The following is an 18,496-nucleotide window of genomic DNA, read 5'->3' as shown; positions in this document are numbered from 1 at the left end:
GCTTCCTCTACCAGGATTCATGCGGATATACCGGCACTTTCACATAGTGGGATGGCTGAACCTTTCCCCTTTAACTGACCTGCGTGAAGGTTTGATGCTTTTGGGTTTGTGCGGGTTTTGCCGCCTTCCCTGCGCAACGATTCTTCACTTGATGCGGCGGATACCGGCATCTCCATGTGCAAAGTTCATAAAATATAAATGTAAAATCATCAGCTTCAATTTGAAGGAGAATCGTTTCCATTAGAAGTGGCTCTAGGCCTTTTCTTTACAAATTTGGAATTGATCTACATACAAACTGTGTAATTGAGCTCCCATTAGGCGTGGCTTGGATGGGAGCACCATCGAGCCGACATGTATCTTGTTCGGGATCTCGTTGTTTACGCAGTATGTAGTCTCCGTTGAAGCTGCGATTTTTATTCGTGCGTTTCCCCAGCTGGGGTTCACGCATCAGCCTGCTCGACGCTCACTTCGCCACAAGGTGCGCGAGTGTCCCATCCTTGACAAATGCTTCGACCAAGTCCTTTACGTCAAAGCATTCTTCAGTGTTGTGGCCTTTGGTTTTGTGAAAATCACAATACTTTCTCCGATCAGCGTTGTGGCGATGCCGGATAAACGGAGCCTTTGGCCACGGGAGCTCCTCCGTGGCGAATATCTCGGTCACACTCTTTGTGAGTGGCGTCCACCTGGAGTTCTTCTCCGGTTTCACGTTATCTCTTCCGCCCAACCGATGTTGGAAACCGGACGGGGTGTCAAAGTTTACCCTTGACTGCCAAATGCCCAGCTTCCGCTTTTTGTTTAATCGGGCGGTAAGGACGTTGTTTTCCCTCGTCTTCTGGGTGTAGAGGTTCGTGCTCTGTGGAAGATCTCTACCCAGTTGCCTCTCGGTTTCCGCAAAGCGTTTAGCTGCGGTCATGATGGCATCCCATGTGGATGGCATGCCATCTTTGCCCGTCAGGGTGCGGATGAGTTCCGGGTCGTTTGCGCCCTGGATGAAAGCGGCGCGAACGAGATCTTCGCTAACGTTGCCCAGGCTTAGCTTCTTCGAGTTGAAGCGAGTGATGAAGTCAGACAAAGATTCTTCCTTCTCTCGGACGCACTTGAGGATTGTCCACTGCTCCTCAGTGTACTTTCTTTGCTGACTAAAGTGTTGGCTGAACTTCTGTTGAAAGTCTGCCCAATCGTAGATGTGGTGGACCGGCAGACGGTCGAACCACGCTCTAGCTGCCCCGACCAGCGTCATTTGGAACATATAACACCACGTGGGTTCCGTCCAGTTACTGACGGTCGCCCCCGCGATGAATCTGTTCAAGTGATCGTCAGGGTCAGAAATACCATCGTACGTGCCTATGTTGGACATTTGTTTGGCACTTCTTGGGGCGATTGCTTCCGCAATGTCCCTTGCGAATTTGGACGTTCCCGCCCTTGCCGCAGTTGGCGTGAATGTTTTGGAGAAGTCCCGTGGGCTGTTGCCCACGTTTATTGGACTGAATGCTTCTCCAAAACGCCTTCTCGGTTGGGAATCCGTTTCTTTACGCTTCCCTTTCGCCCTATGACGAGGGTTCGCGTCTTCCTCGGATTCCTCCGAATCATCGTCGTATTCGAATTCTTCCACTTGTTGGAGTGAACGTAAACGTTCATCCAACTCAGCTTGGAACTCTTTTTGACGTGCTTCGGCCCACGCTTTAACCTCATCGAGTGTTTGGCAGGGGAGCCTCGTCTGTTGATTTTCTAACTGGGTATCGGTGAATCCCAGTGTCTGATTATTTACTTCACTTGCCCCGGCTTGGGTAGCTGGGGTTGTGTTCGTAAAGTTTGTGTACTCGGTATTCCCCCTTATAGCTGGGGTCATAATTACCGGAGTCTCTTGGTTACTCGGTTTTGGGACCGGAGTATCCTTAACCATCTTTCCAGAAATTTTGAAAAAACTGGAGAAAAATAAAGTTCTAGCTTTATGCACGGATGGCGCCAATGAAGAAACACCAGTCGAACCCCGACAGATTACGAGTAACCTGAGGGTTAGATCGACGTTTCCCACGAGGGGTTAATTCCGGCAAGATGGTTCTTCCGATAACCTGCAAAACAGACACCGTGAGCTCGTCACTAAGAAGGGGGGGGTTCCTCCTTGTGACCACCCTCCGGCGTGAGAATCAGTCTATATTACTCTTTGAATATAAAAGTATATTAAGAATACTAAAGCAGTTATCAGGTAAATTATGCAAGATATTAGATGATGAAATGATAATACCATTTGATGTCTTTTATAGCCAAAGGTGGGTTTCCAAGGAGGTTTAGCCGGCCTACTACTCTGCCAACTGTGGCCTACACACGTGCTCTGCTGGTAATTGGTGGATAGGCAGCGGCTGACAGTGACCAGGCGTGCTGTTCACTTTTCCTTTTCCACCAACTACAGGCTAGGCACGTGGTATGGCAGGAGTTGGTGAGCAGGCGGCGGCTATTGGTCACAGTGCTGTGGCGTGTTGTCTGCCATGCTGCTGTCAGTGAGCTGTCGTATCGTTGGTCAGATCTTTTGTCCATACCTCGTCAGGTATCACACAAAAGATCCTCCATTATTATACGGACTGGCTCATTTAGGCGGGAGTTTTCCCCCTCCTGCCTTTATGCGGGAATGTTCCCGGCTTTGCTCATTCCTTCTTCAGGTGACTACTGAATTATTACGAGTTTGAGCCTTATGCGTGTAGCCATGCTGCGCGGGTGGCCAGTCCCTAATGGCGGGTATCCGCACCTGCGGGAACAGGCGGATACTTGGAAACTATAGGGAGGCATTTCCTGCGGGACCAGCTTGCGTACCGCATGTGAGGTCGTCACAACTCTGAGCGTGGTGGGTCCTGCGGTTTGGTAGGTCGCAGCGCAGACGTCCCTATGGTGAAGTCTGCGGGTTCAACTGCACAGACGTCCGTTTAAGGAGTCTTGCGTGTTCAACTGCGCAGACGTCTCCTTTTAAAGGAGTCTTGCGGGTTCTAACCACCTCTGCTGGGACCTACCTCTTCAATTATTAAATTCAATATATTATGGATTGACCGGTTTATTTGTACTATACTTTTTTTAAAAGTAACATAAATTAAATTGTACCTATATAGCATATACGTTTCTCTTGGCATACACTTACATTTTTTTTTTTATTTTTTTCTATTATTGCTTGAGATGAAATTGTAAGTGTACATGGAGATTGGAAAATATATTGCTTGAATAACATATAATTGTAATAGAAAATATTAAAATATTGATAAACAGTGAGCTAGGTGAAATAGTATGGTTAAAAGTTATAACCTACTCAATATTATTGTTGAAAACTAAATAAAATGTCTAATAAAAAGAACTAGAAAATAAAATATTTATTTGTTGATGGTTTATTTAAATATAATTTGTTTGGATGAACATTAAACCTTATTTTTATAACACTTCAAAAATAATTTGTAAATTTTTTTTTAGAAAAGGCCTCTAAGTTTTTCTTTGGTTTAGGCTCCGAAAAGGGTTAAGACGGCCCTGTTCATAACATGCGAAAATATGAGATGTTCTGAAAAGGCATTGTGGATGTTGCTAGCATTATGGTGAAAACAAGGAACATGTTTCATTTCTCCTTTGTTATATCAATTACAAGAGTTCACATTAGTTTTGTTTGTTGCAACGGAAACGTTTGAGAGATGTTTTTCGACAGCGAGCATCAAACAAACAAATTTGCGGAATCAAATTGGCGATGATTTTTTGAACGCTTGAATAATTTGTGCCGTAAAAAAACGATGCCTTAAAGCTTAAAAATGGCACATAATAACACGAGTCTCAAATATAACCAATCAACAACTATAGCAACATGAGAAATTCAGACGTACAAAACTGACAACTAACTCGAGTCTCAAATATAACTCCAGAAAATTCAAAATTCAAACTCCAACAACATAAAACTTATAAAAAACAAAAAAAAAATGTAAACACCACCAAGCATATCATTCTAAAAGCAATTCAAGCATATATCAAAACCCTTTCTGTATACGCGACTAACAGCACATCCAAGACTATTATAAATCTGGCACATCAGCATGCGCACCGCCCCGACTGCGATTGCTGTTGGGACCCACTTGCATTGCTGGACTTGAGATTTACATCAACCATGTCCTCCTGCTTTGTTGATGTTAAGGTCTCCATTCCTGGTAAGGCAGCAGCTATTTTCCTAAATAAAGCCTGCAAATTTCATATTTACTCATTTCAGTATATACTATAAAATATCGCCATTATGGCATTATACCCTCCACATAACTAAGATCCTTACATGAGAAAAGGGTAGTTATATAAAAAAATATAAAAAAATGAGTATATATGAATTTTGTTGGGTAAATATTAAGTTTTGATGGTGGCATTAATAGGGACGCGCATGGCTCAAACGGGACAAAAGACCGAAATTTTGGCTGAGTTTTTGAAAACCGCAGTTTCGGTTTCTTTAGTTTTGGGTTCGAGTTTGGTTTTTTCAGTTTTGCCATTTTGGCTTGAAATTTCTGGACCAAAAATAACAATTAATGGATTATTATACATTTGGGCTAAAATATTTGTGTTACACTATTTACTAAATTCTTATAAATTAGTTGAAAATCAAAATTATGATGAAAATCCATAAGTTTGATTTGGTTTGGTTTCGTTCGGTTCGACACTTTCGGTTTTAAAATTACATGCAAAACCAAAACCAAACAGAAAGTTCGGGGTTTACGGAAATATAAAACCAAACTGTCAGTTCGGTTATTCAGTTTTTTTGGTTATTCAGTTCGGTTGTTCTAGTTTTTTCGGTTCTGAATTGGTTTTTTCGGTCTCATGCACACCCCTACAGAACAATACACAAAAAAACTAAAAGAAAAAAAGAAAATAATACACCAAATATTATTCTAGTATTGATGTTTACCTTAATATTGAAGCCAGTGTTGGCACTAGTTTCAATGTACATCACGTTAAACTCACGAGCTTTAGTTTCTCCTTCCTCTATGGAAACTTGCCTGTTATAATATACGAAATCCATTATAATATAAAGTGGACTTTACAAACTTAAACTAAGAGTAATAATATATTATTATCATTATTCTTATTGTATTACCTCTTATCTACAAGGTCGGTTTTGTTTCCAACAAGGACGATGATGACATCACTACCTCGCTCGGTACGAACCTCCTCAATCCATTTTGCAGTGTTCAGAAATGATTGTCGGCCTAAAATCATTTTACTAGTTGTTGGAAACACAAATACCGTCAACATAAGAAAAAAGATTGTGTGGTTGATGAAAATATTATGTAGGTATGTACACGAACAGAACGTTCGGTGGGAAGTTCGTTTATGTTACTTCATTTAATAAACGAACGAACATTAACAATATTTTTTGTTCATTTAGTTAAACGAACAAATGTGAGCACATGTCTCAAACGTTCATTCATGCTTATTTATGTTTGTTCGTTTGCGTTCATTTATACTAGTTAGCTAACTTGGTTTACACTATTTAAGTTCATTCAATTGCGTTCGTTTATAATTTGTTTAAATTTTTTGGGAACATTACAAGTTTTTAGGTCCAATAGATTGATGTTCACATTTACTCTAAATTGGTGTTATCGCAGTTCTGTTTGTTCATCTATCTTAAATTATGTTCGTTTATTCGCGTTCGTGAACCATCCGTTTATACTACTTATAAACGAACATAAACACACTCATTTTCTTAATGAATGAACACAAACAAGAAAACCCCGACCGTTTAATTGTTCGTGTTCAATCATTTGTTCGGTTTACGTTAAACAAATGAGCATAAACAAACACGAAAACGTACTTGCAACATCAAAAACAATGACAGCAACAGAGGAGTCCCTGATGTAACTAGGAATGAGACTCCTGAACCTTTCTTGTCCAGCTGTGTCCCTGTAAATATTTACCAACACATTAATGCGTTTTGTTACAGTTAATTAATAAAAACAAGTTTAATATGTAAAAAGCTTACCAAAGCTGTAAACGAACAGTTCGGTCTTCAAGATACATTGTTTTGGATAAAAAATCAATACCAATGGTAGCCTGAATACACCACACAAATTCAAAGTATACTCATTAGAGAGAGAAACACGGAGAGAAATATACAAATACAAATATATAAAATTTATATTGACAACATAAACTGATATAAGGGTAATTTGGTCATTTACAAAACTTCAATAGGTCTCTTGGACGTGAATAAAACAAGGATGGATGAATAACAAACATATGAGACCAAAACATCGTCAAATTCTAAAAGCAGGGTCAAACGTGCAATGTTGGAAACATACTATATAGATTACTAAGTCCCAACCATAATATTGATCCAATCCCATGAGTCCATGACTATAATTTCCAGTAAAACTTAACTCTTAAACTCACAAGACGTTCTAGTAATTTTATAAAATTCTCAAATATAATATTTAAATTGGACAAAGGTCTATTACATTATAGTCCAGATTCAAATCTCTGGAAGTTTTTTTTATCTTTTTTTGTGAACGGCAAATTTCTGGAAGATTTATTAATAAAACAATATAAAATTTATTTATTTTACAATTTAAATTCTCAGAAGTCCGAAGAAATCTATGGTGGTTACTTCTGATTTTATGAGAACCAAACTAACCGACCTCTAATGGGTTTCTAACAAGAATATATTTACAACTCATTGAAAGTGATTATGGTTGTAAAGTATCGATGATTATTATTGATAGACAATGACCCTATATATAGGGAAGAATACAACCAAGAAATAAGGAAAGGATATACACAATGAATACAATGATTATCTCTAAATAACTAACTATAACCTATTCCTAATTTACATAATAATTGGCTGGCTAAGACACCCCCTCAGTTTGAGCGGGCGGAGGACAGACGCTCAAGCTGGACCGAAATGATTGGAATAGTTCACGAGATAATCCTTTGGTAAATATATCCGCATACTGCATAGAGGATGGGACGCGAAGAACTTTAATGTGCCCAAGACGAACCTTCTCTCTGACGAAGTGTATGTCAATCTCTATGTGTTTTGTCCTTTGATGTTGAACCGGATTATTGGACAAATAGACCGCTGAAACATTGTCACAAAAAACTACTGATGCGCGCGTTAAAGGAGTGTGAAGTTCGAGCAGCAGATTCCTAATCCAAGTCGTTTCTGCAACCGCATTTGCAACTCCCCTATACTCAGCTTCTGCACTGGATCGTGAGACAGTAGGCTGACGTTTAGCAGACCAAGATATAAGATTGTCACCAAGGAAGACACAATAACCCGATGTCGAGCGTCTCGAATCTGGGCAACCGCCCAATCAGCATCAGAATAGGCAACCAAGTCATGTGAATCAGATCTCATGATCCGTATACCATAGTCAATTGTTCCTTGCAAATAACGGATGATACGCTTCATAAAGGCAAAGTGAGGATCTCGAGGCTCATGCATGAAGAGACACACCTGTTGAACTGCATATGACAAATCTGGACGAGTAAAAGTTAAATATTGCAGTGCACCCGCCAGACTCCGATATAATGTCGGATCCGAAAATAGAGCTCCATCTGTAGCACTTAATTTAGATGAAAGATCAACCGGTGTTGAACAAGGTTTGCACGAGGACATGGAAGCGCAGGTGATTATGTCTTTGGCATATTGGGTCTGTGACAAGAAAATACCATTCTTTTGCTGAGTAACCTTTATTCCCAAGAAATGATGTAGACGACCCAAATCAGTCATGGCAAATTCCCTTGAGAGCGTGCCAATAATGTTGTTTAAGAGACGGTCATTAGAAGCTGTGAGTACTATATCATCAACATATAATAATAAATATGCAATATTAGACGGGTCCTGTTAATAAACAAATAAAGACTGATCACAAGTGCTGCTACGAAACCCCTTGGAGGTAATAAAATTAGCAAAACGGGTGTACCAAGCCCTCGGTGCCTATTTAAGACCATATAGTGATTTCTTCAACCGACAAACGTGGTTAGGAATACGTTTATCATAAAAACCGGGTGGTTGATGCATAAAAACCGTCTCATGTAGTTCTCTGTGTAAAAAAGCATTCTTTACATCAAGTTGATGAATAGGCCAAGTCCTTGACACAGCAAGAGACAAAACCGTGCGAATAGTGGCTGGTTTGACCACGGGACTAAATGTCTCATCACAATCGACACCAACTGTTTATGAATTTCCATTAACCACCAACCTGGCCTTATAACGTTCCAATGATCCGTCCGATTTAAATTTATGCCGAAATAACCACATGCAACGAATCACGGGACGGTCATGTGGGCGTGAAACAAGCTCCCATGTTTCATTATCCTGTAATGCCGTATACTCGGTTTGCATTGCATGCAACCAATTTGGATCAGTTAGGGCTTTCGCATAGGAAGTAGGGACCGGGGAAAGGGAGATGGTGTTGTGTATAAAGGATTGGATTGGGATTTGGAACGAGTTGTCATGGGATGTTGGTTAGTAATCGGACCGGTTGGCTGGATAGGATGGGGCTGGGCTTGGGCCGAAGCTGGTATGGTGATAGAGGGGTTGGTCAAAGGTGGTGCAAGACGAGGACGACGCAAGTATGTGAATGGGTATGGGGCCGTGACCGGGTTGGGTGTGGGCAGGTTAATGTTGGGTGTGGGCTGGTTAATGGGCCAATGGAATGTGAATCCAGGTGGGGTGGTGTCGTCCAAAAAATTGTATGAGGTAGGATGATGAGGAAGTGTAAACGGGAACACGTGCTCATCAAAGGTCACATGTCGGGAGATGTGTACCTTGCATGTGGTAGGGTCGAAGCAACGGCATCCCCGAAAGTCAGGTGGATACCCGAGAAAAATACATCGGATGGACCGATGGTGAAGTTTATGAGGCTGAGTAGCTGATGTGTTAGGGTAACACGCACAGCCGAACACACGTAAGTGTTCGTAATCTGGGTGACGAAGATAAAGAGCAAATGTAGGTGTGTAAAAATTTAGGCGTTTGGTTGGTAATATATTGTGAAGATAAGTGGCGGTGTGTAGGGCTTCAACCCAAAACGAAGGAGGTAGATTCGCATGAATTAAGAGAGCCCGTATAATGTCGTTCAGGCGGCGAATCATACGTTCTGTCCTTCCATTTTGAGAGGATGTTTGAGGGCAAAGTTTTAAACGCTAAATTGTCAAACTCACCCCCTAAGTCGCATTGAAAAGTTTTTATTTTGCGGTTAAATTGGGTGAAGATTAATTGATGGAATCTGGCAAAAAGTGGGAAAGGTTTCGGATTTATATTTTAGGGGGTAAACCCACACGAAGTGTGAGAAATTGTCAATTAGCACCATATATTACTTGTATCCTGTTTTACTCGTGATTGGCAAAGTCCATAAATCGCAATGAATAAAATCAAAAGGAGCAAAAGTAAATGTATTAAACGAATAAAAAGGCAATCTTTTACTATTTGAAAGTTGACAAGAATTGCAAAGATTGTGACTTTTGTCCTTATTACATTGAAAATTAAAACTACGATTTAAAATATCTAGAACTTGCGCCTCGGGATGTCCTAGACGATCATGCCAATGTAAGTGGTGGAAAGCAATAAAGGTAGCTTGAGGCGGCAGTTGAGGCAGCGTGAACGTATAAAGATTCCCGGTACTGTTGTGGCGAGATAGTGTCTTCTTAGTTTTGAGGTCCTTCAAAGAAAAACCAAACGGGTCAAATTCGACATACACTTGATTATCACGAGTAAAACGTCTAACAGAAATAAGATTTTTAATTATTTGAGGGCTATAAAGGATGTTTGGGAGTATATAAGTTCGGTTTGGTAAAGGATGATAGCCAGTACCTGATCCTTTAATTGGTAAAAACATACCATTACCTACCAAAATATTATGACATACAGGAGTAGAATCAGGGATAACGATTTTACCTTGGTTTTTAGTGACGTGAGACTCGGCCCCTGTATCCATAACATCTGAGTTCCAAGCCATATTAGGAGAATTAACCTGCATATTAGCCATTGCAGCACTCAAATCAGTTGGTCAGAGGGGGTTATACATGGGCTGGTTGAATCCGGGTGGTGCAAACTGAGCCTGAGAGTAACCGGTGGCCGGAGGGAAGCCGGTGAACTGAACCTGAGGAGCCGAAGGAGGGTCGGGTTGCTTGTTGCCAGACCATTGCTGCTGGGTCGGGTAAGGACATGGTGGAGGTGTCCACCAAGCCCAATTAGGAAAAGAAGACAGTTGTCCCTGATAGGCGGTCCATGGGGGCTGTTGCTGAGATCTGCCCCGGCGATTGGAAGCCCCGCCTCTGCCTCTGCTGCCACGACGATTATTGGTGGAGTAGGAAGCTTCAGATTGCTGGTTGTTGTTGGATGAAGAGCCGGCTGAAGGCGGCGCTGCAGTAGCAGCCAAAACTGTATTATGTGAGCCCTTCTGAGCTTCAATCCGGATGACTTCGTCATTAAGCATAGTGATAGCCTGGTCCCAATCAACACCCTGCTGATTAATTAGAGAAGCAGTGGTGTTATATTCAGGTGGAAGCCCGCGAACAAGCTGAAGAACAAGCCGTGATTCAGAGACGGGTTGATCAACATCGGCCAATTGGCTGGCTAAATCGGACAGCCGTTGACAGTAGTCGTCAACCGAGGAACATGCTGTCAGTGTGAGATTACAAAACTTCGTCTCAAGCGCCGCAGCGCGAGCCTTTTTGTTGCTTAAAAAGATCTTCTCGAGCTTTGTCCAAGCCGCTCTAGCCACAGTTGTATCTATAAGACGTTTCATAAGATCATCCGAAACGGTGCTATAGATCCACTGAAGAACCAATGCATCGAGTTCTTTCCATTGGGCGTATTCGGGAGATGTGGCGGCTGGAGGGGCTGATTCATCGATATGGTTTGACACCTTATACGCAACAGTATGAAGGCGAAACAGTTTTGCCCATGCCAAATAAGTAACCTTCGTTCCGTCCAAAGTCCGGATCTTGGATTGAATGTTCGACACGAAGTAGGCAGGATGAAGAGGATCGGGTTTGTTCGATGATTCAGCCACGGTTTCTTTCGTCATGGTGACGGGGTCGGACGTATCCAAAGAGTATTAGGGTGGGATCGAGAGAAAAAAAAAATAAGAAGCAAAGAGAAGGTTATCAGATTATGGCTCTGGTACCATGAAAGTGATTATGGTTGTAAAGTATCGATGATTATTATTGATAAACAATGACCCTATATATAGGGAAGAATACAACCAAGAAATAAGGAAAGGATATACACAATGAATACAATGATTCTCTCTAAATAACTAACTATAATCTATTCCTAATTTACATAATAGTTGGCTGGCTAAGACTCATCACCTTAATTCGTGGCGTATCGAACAAATAGCTTCTACTTTGATTTGCATGAACTTTTGGGATTGTAAAAATACACTTTTGGTGAATTGAACTATTCATGAAGACTTTCTATCTTGGATCTGAATAAGCATGTAAACGATCATAACAAGCACCAGTCGCACTGAGGGAGGCGATAGGCGCACCTCTTTCCATACGTGACGTGCAATTTATATATATAATTTCTTTTATATTTCGCATAGGTGTTTACCATCTCCTACCCAAAAATTATATATAAATAAGTTTTATATATGATTTAAGATATAAATAACATATATCTACAACCTAAAGGGCAATATGTACAACATCCAGATTCAGAAACCTTCCCAGCACGACACGGTGACCTAAAACCGCGCCTCCTGCCGCATTTTCATGCGCTTTATGCGCCTCAAGTGTGTTTTTAAACGCGTTTTTGTACAACACGTGCGTTTTTGTGTTGAAGGGAGGAGTGGACCCTAAGGTTATCAGAGTTCACTTTTCCGTACTTCAATTTATCAGGCCATATAAAGTTAATACATAACTGCAAGCTTGTAAGGAGATATTGTAGCAACAAGCAATTGACCTAAGTGACAAACGATACATGTGTCTTGTCCGTTTAAACCAAATTTAGATACAGCTAGTAAAACTCGAACTCATTCAAACCATTATCATTGAATCTGAGATGTACCACATGAACTAAAGTCTCTCACATTACTACTAAAAGTGGCTTTAGGAAAAAATGAGGATTAAGTACCATCGATGACTATGAACTCAATTTCATTATTTTTTTGTAAAAATATGTTTTTTTTTGTCAAATTTGAATAATAAAAGAGAGCATAAGTTTAATCATAGTTACAAAGGCGCTAGACGCACTCAAGGCCATAGGCCTTGCTTGGGGGCGCTAAAAAAAAGTGAGAGCCTAAGAAAATAAAAGCGCACTTAGATAAAAAAAATAAAAATATATCAAGTAAAAGAAAATTAATACTATTATTCATATAAAATAAAGAAAGGCTATTATATAACATTTAATATAATCTAATTAGTACCAAAAGTTCTAAAAGAGTCAAGATTCAAATGTAATTCCAAAACTTGAATAATAAACTGTTCAAAACATGAAAACCAAAAGTCTGAAAAAGTGACCAATAGTAAAGATTCAAATGATCAATTTTCTTGATCCGTCATCAATACTAGGTGTCGTTAATGATAAACAATACATTAGATAGTATTTTATATTTATCAATACTAGGTGGTACTTAATTGTAATATTCTATCCTACATATTATGACCTTGTAATTGATATTCATTGAATCAATAATACGTATTATTTCTGTGGTTTATTAGTCAACTTCAAAAGCGAGGACCTAGGAACTAGAAGCGAATATATTGGGCCTTGCCTGGAAAATGGGCCTAGGCGCAAGAAACGAAGGCTTTTAATAACTATGAGTTTAATAGATATTTTTCTTTATTATAGAACGCATTAGCTATTTAATTTAAGTAAAACCTATCGTTACATAAGATGATCAAAGCAATTCTAGCAATAAAAGTTCTACTGCCTTATAAAAAAATCAATTTAATGTCTTGTCTATTAACATTAGAATAGGTTATCATCTTTTTCCTATCAGCTGGAATGACCAGAATAATGCTGTGATCTCTTACATCCTTTATACCCTACGAATACGATCATGGTTGTAAAAATCCCGCCTAGGCGCCCATTAATCCCCGATTAATCTTTAGTCGGTACCCCTCCGCCTAGTCGCCGATTAATCGCTATTTGGTCAAAATCCGTCAAAAATGTAAATTTAATTAACAGTGTTGTAAGAACCCCGACTAGGCGCCGATTAATCGCTAGTCCCCACCCCACTGATTAATTTTGGGCTAATCGGTCAATGGTCAAATCTGGCCAAAATCAGGACTAATCGGACTTAGTCGGCTTATTATGACGAGGTTCTGGCCAAAGTCGGTTGATTCCGGACATAATCGGCAGTTTCCAGCGAGATTCCAGCCAAAATGTGTTTTTGTTTATATTTAAAACTGAAAATTATACATTGCAGTGCGATCCGATTAATCATTAGCCCCTACCGCTCAACTAGCGACCAGCGATTTCTACAACAATGGTTTTATATATAAAAGTTGATATATATATGTACATAATAAAAACTATATATAAATTTTAATCGCGTTATCCATATTAAGCCTGATTAATCGCTAGTCCTTACCCCACCGCTCAATCACGGGCTCACGGCTCAACTAACTACAATAATAAATCAAATCAACCGCCCATAAAACCCTAAACTATACACCACAAAACCCAAATATGATCCAATAGCAACAACAACTTATTATTATTAATAAATGGGTAAATGAAATTAGCTAGGTTACCTGATAGGTGTTGTCGAACTTATCGTACATGAATCGAGTGATGATGCTGGTTTTACCAACTGACTGATCGCCTAAGAACACCAGCTTGTACTTTGCCAAAGCTGAAACTGGAGCCATCGGCGGATGTGACGGAGATCTCGCCGGAATATGTACGGATCGGGACGGAGAGAAATAAGGGTTTGGTTTATTTGTTTGTTTGGTAACAAAGAACGAGTTTTGACGTCTGTAAGAATAATTATTACTACTACGACTTGACCAAAGTCAAATCAAAACTTGTTCATTTTCACTTTTTACTAAAGTAACTTTCAATTTTGTAACAAAGTTATGTACTAAGTCCTAACATCCGTTAAAACTTAACAGTTTGTTATGAAATTGAAAGTTGAATACCTAAACAAGTAACTTTCAAATGTTAGTACTCAATTTTGTTTCTTTCAAGAAACGTTAGGGTGTAGTTAAGCCTATGGTTGTAAAAGTCATTATGCGGATCATCGACGGCCAACTATGAAGTTTGGTGTACTTGGAGTACTCGGACATCATAAATATAAAGAAAAATAATTTTCAGTTATTATATATATTTGTCAAATATCATAAACTTACTGATATTTATAACAAAAATTTATTATCAATATAAATAAGAGAAATACATTTTCAAATACTAAATTATTCTAAAACTTACTAAGCATATATAACTTGTTCAAACACTAAAAGTGGTATATCTTTTTAACTTTTATGTTTGATCATCTTCTAACTTTTCTTTTGGACAACTAAATATATTATATACTATGAGAAATGAAATCTTACCCTCAAATTCATATCTAAACCCCTTTACCATTCCATTAAAATCGGAATGAATGACGACCATCTTCTAACTATTTGATTATGTATATAAAAAAAATTAAGAAATTAAATAAAGTGAGAAAAAACAACACATGGCCAAACATATTAAAAGACGAAGTTTGTCGCAAAAATAATATAGAGAAGATAAATTTTCCGTTTTTATATATTATACTATATATAATTGAAAACCTAAAGCTATAGTAACATGACCATTATTGTAATTTATCTAGTCACATGGAAACTTTTGTAATTTCAGCGGAAAAAAAAGTAATCCACATTGATTGGTACAGTAAATTTCTTTGGTTTGCATTTTAGCCTCCACGGTTTTAATGTTTTTAATTGTGTCTTCTTTTTCCAAAATTTGTTTACTTTGCATATTAACCACTGCAATTTATATTGCTTTAATTTGTCCGCTAACACATCCACACCATGCCTCTAAAACGGACTTGTATTTGCAGTAAAGCGTATAAGGTTTGTTAAAAACGGAGTTGTATACACAATGAGTATCTTTTTTGTATTGTAAGCTATATAATGAATGTTGGTATCGCCTTGGTACCGTAATGAGCAGAACCAATACCGACTAGGTTCTTTTAATATTTAGATTAAAAAAACTTTTGTGTCGAAGTGATAGTCGTTCAATGTGTTTGTATACCGACAAGGCGACAACAAAGTTCTTTTAATTTAGATAAACTTTTTCTATGTCAAAGTGATAGTCGTCACCATGTGTTTGTATAATGGTGTTTTAATGTTTGTGTCCGTTGCCGAGTTTTTTGCGCAACGAGCGAGGGAACACCACTAGTTAGAACAAAAGTAAGCAGGGCAAGTAAGCAGGGCAGGCCCACAGAGGAAGGTCATCAAATTTATTGTTATTATATCCACAAGGCCTAAGAAAGCCCAGTTAGCGGTACTGCTTATTGGGCCTAGACCCTACTACCTGACTCTCTCTGGTGCTTTGTTGCATGATAGTTAATGTCAAGTAATAAATTGTGAGAAACCACACCAATAAATGTGTAGTTGGGACATAGGACCGTTCACAAATTGAGTTGAACCGAGAGGAACAAGGGTGAGCTCGCTTGGCTCCCTTACAACCAACCATCTGGCTCGGCTAGAATTCACAAACCGAACTAAATATTGAGCTCAAGCTTGAACTCGGCTTGGTCCTAAATCAGGATAGATTGACTCAGTTTGTTTTGATTCGATTAAAAAATTAGTACAACTTTCAACTACCGGTCGAGACACCAAAATTTCATATTGTCATTAAACAAGCTCTAGTCCCCAAGACATCTTAATGGTTAGGTGATCATAGGAATGAGCTCAGGATGGTACTGGTACCGATCCCAAAAATTCAAAATTTGGTACTAGTCCTGAAATATTCGGTTCGGTACCGGTATTTCGTGCAAAATTCGGGAAATACCGGTACCGTACCGATACCGAAAACTAAAAACTTGGTGCCGATTCGGTACAGGTGGCACCAAATCGGTATCAAATTCGGTATCGGTAGCGATACCGAAAACGCTCATCCCTAGGTGATCATGCGCCCCCAACCAAATGTTGGGGTTCAAATCATGCGCATGTTGTGATGTATTTATTCAAGAAAATAATATAAACAAGCTCTAACTCATGAATAAACGTTATCAATGCTGTCATAAAAAAAACCCTATCAAATAAGGCCTCAATGTGTGTGCGTGAGAGAGAGAGATAGAGAGATTGCTTGTATACTGTACATGGCATCTCGACTTGGAATTATACGATCTGATTTCGAGTGAGCTTCAAGTCCTACATCAAGGAAAAACTACACGTCTAAGGGGGTGTTTAGGATTGCTTATCTTCACCAACTTATAACTTAATAACTTGTTAAAAAGTAAAAAGGTGTTTGTGACTACTTTTGGTGTGAGAGAGAAAAGTTAATAAGTTACATTTTTGTAACTTATTAACCTATTGAAAAGTTATAACAAGTTTTCATAAGGAATCCCAATCACCCCTAAATGCTTAATATATTCTCATTAACTCAACAACATTTTGGCTCAAACTAAATAAGGAGGTTGATGTTATGTATTAGAGAATAATATACTCATTTATTGTATTTATTTGTTTCCTATTGTACTTAGTCAACACTTCTATAATCATGGAGCGATTGTTATGTAATTGTTTATATAAGTCTATTGAATCCTCAATACAATATGAGGTTGATTCTATCACATGGTATCAGCCATACGATCCTATTTTCTCTCTTAAAACCCTAAGGGGGTGTTTGGTAGAGAGATTTGAGGGTGGAGAATTAGGTTTCTCTTGTTTGGGAGAATTAGGCGGAGAATTGGGCGGAGAATTGGTTTTCTCTGAGAATTGGGTGTAGGCAAAAAGTAGAGAAATCCAATTCTCTCCATTTGGAAGAGAAATGGAATTCTCTCTGCTTCTAAATCGCGTCTCTGCTCTACTCCGTTCGCGTATGATGATGATGATGCTCCGACCGGCGATGGTGATGATGATGCCGACGTCCGGCACGGCGGCCGACGCCGCAGCCACGTCCGTTCGCGTCTCTGAGCCAAAACGAAACCCTAAATCGCGAGGCGGTGTTGCGAGGCGGAACCCTAAATCGCGGTGTTGATGTTGCGCGGCGATGATGATGACGCTCTACTCCGTTCGCGGTGTTGCGACGCGTCTCTGAGCCACCATTTCTCCACCATGATGATGCCGAGGCGGAACCCTAATCACGTCTCTGCTCCCGTTTCTCCACCCATTTCTCTATTGTACCAAACAAAGGAAATGATTGTCAATTCTCCACCCATTTCTATTTCTCTCCAATTCCATTTCTCTCCCATTTCTATTTCCATTTCTTCCCATTCTTTTTCTCTGTACCAAACACCCCCTAACTACCTTCGTTTCTTCCTTCCCTCTCCCATGGCCGACGCCACCGATTCTCTTCTAACCATGAGTACTCTTCTTCATCTTATCACAATCAAACTAAACTCTACCAACTACCTACTATGGAGTAATCACATGCTCCCTATCTTCAACCTACAAAAGCTTAGCGGTCATATTGACGGCTCCTGCCCTGAACCGCCGACCACCCTCACTGTTGATAACAAAATTATCTCCAACCCAGAAGTTGTTACTTGGAAAGCAAATGACCAGCGAGCAGTAGTAATCTTGAATGCCTCACTAATTAAAAAAGCCGCCGCTGAAGTACTCGGTATCTCCGGGGCCCGTAACATCTGGCTGGCTCTTGAATCCGCATACAGCAACTCTTCTCTTGAGCGCGTGTATGCCTTACGTGACACTCTCAGGCAACTTACCAAAGGTACGTCGACCGTCACTGAATACGGTCGCAAATTCAAATCTTTATGTGATCAGTTAGCCGCGGTTGGTAATCCGGTGGTAGAACCCGACAAGATTCATTGGTTCCTTTGGGGGCTCGGTCCTTCCTTTGAAAACTTCTCAACATCCAAACGTAATACCAAACCCGCACTACTTTTTCGAGATCTTGTATCTCAAGCCGAAAGTCACGAACTGTTTGTTCAGTCCCTTCATGGTACAAGTACACCTCCGGCTGCGTTTCAAGCTCAGCATACTCGTCCCTCTCGTGGACGTTTCTCTAATAATTACCGGGGCAATAATTCTCGTGGAAGGGGTTATCATGGTGGTCGGGGCAGGTACAATGAAAAGCAGCCATCCAAATGTCAGCTTTGCAAATCTCATGACCATGTGGCAACTTCTTGTCCCGACTTACCAAAATATGCAAGACCACATGCTTCATCAGATGACTCCCTAGCTAAAGCATTTCATGCTCAATGTCACGTTACTCATAACACGCCGGATTGGAATGTTGACTCTGGGGCAACCGCACATATGGCTTCTGATTTTGAATCATTAAATCAATCCGCTCCTTATCAAGGTAACACTCGTGTTTTATTTGGCAATGGTAAATCGCTCCCTGTGACTCATACGAGTA

At 39.8% G+C, this 18,496-nt stretch overlaps 1 protein-coding gene across 1 annotated transcript; it reads right to left on the bottom strand.

Moving 5' to 3' along the window:
• Window positions 1-3,784: 3,784 nt before the first annotated feature.
• On the bottom strand, window positions 3,785-13,899 carry LOC143623443 (ras-related protein RABH1b-like). The gene is made up of 7 exons (XM_077094351.1): window positions 13,711-13,899; window positions 5,981-6,051; window positions 5,813-5,901; window positions 5,096-5,207; window positions 4,907-4,997; window positions 4,033-4,197; window positions 3,785-4,001 (listed from the first exon to the last, which is right to left on the bottom strand). Exons 1-6 carry the CDS (start codon window positions 13,825-13,827, stop codon window positions 4,051-4,053), a joined length of 627 nt encoding a protein of 208 aa, XP_076950466.1. The 5' UTR covers window positions 13,828-13,899; the 3' UTR covers window positions 3,785-4,001; window positions 4,033-4,050.
• Window positions 13,900-18,496: the final 4,597 nt, after the last annotated feature.

The sequence above is a fragment of the Bidens hawaiensis genome, unplaced genomic scaffold, assembly GCF_021521415.1.
Source record: "Bidens hawaiensis isolate Kalapana, Puna unplaced genomic scaffold, B.hawaiensis_p1.1 tig00003469_1, whole genome shotgun sequence".
In the NCBI taxonomy this organism is placed as follows: Eukaryota; Viridiplantae; Streptophyta; class Magnoliopsida; order Asterales; family Asteraceae; genus Bidens; species Bidens hawaiensis.
This window is presented reverse-complemented; position numbering and strand designations above follow the sequence as displayed.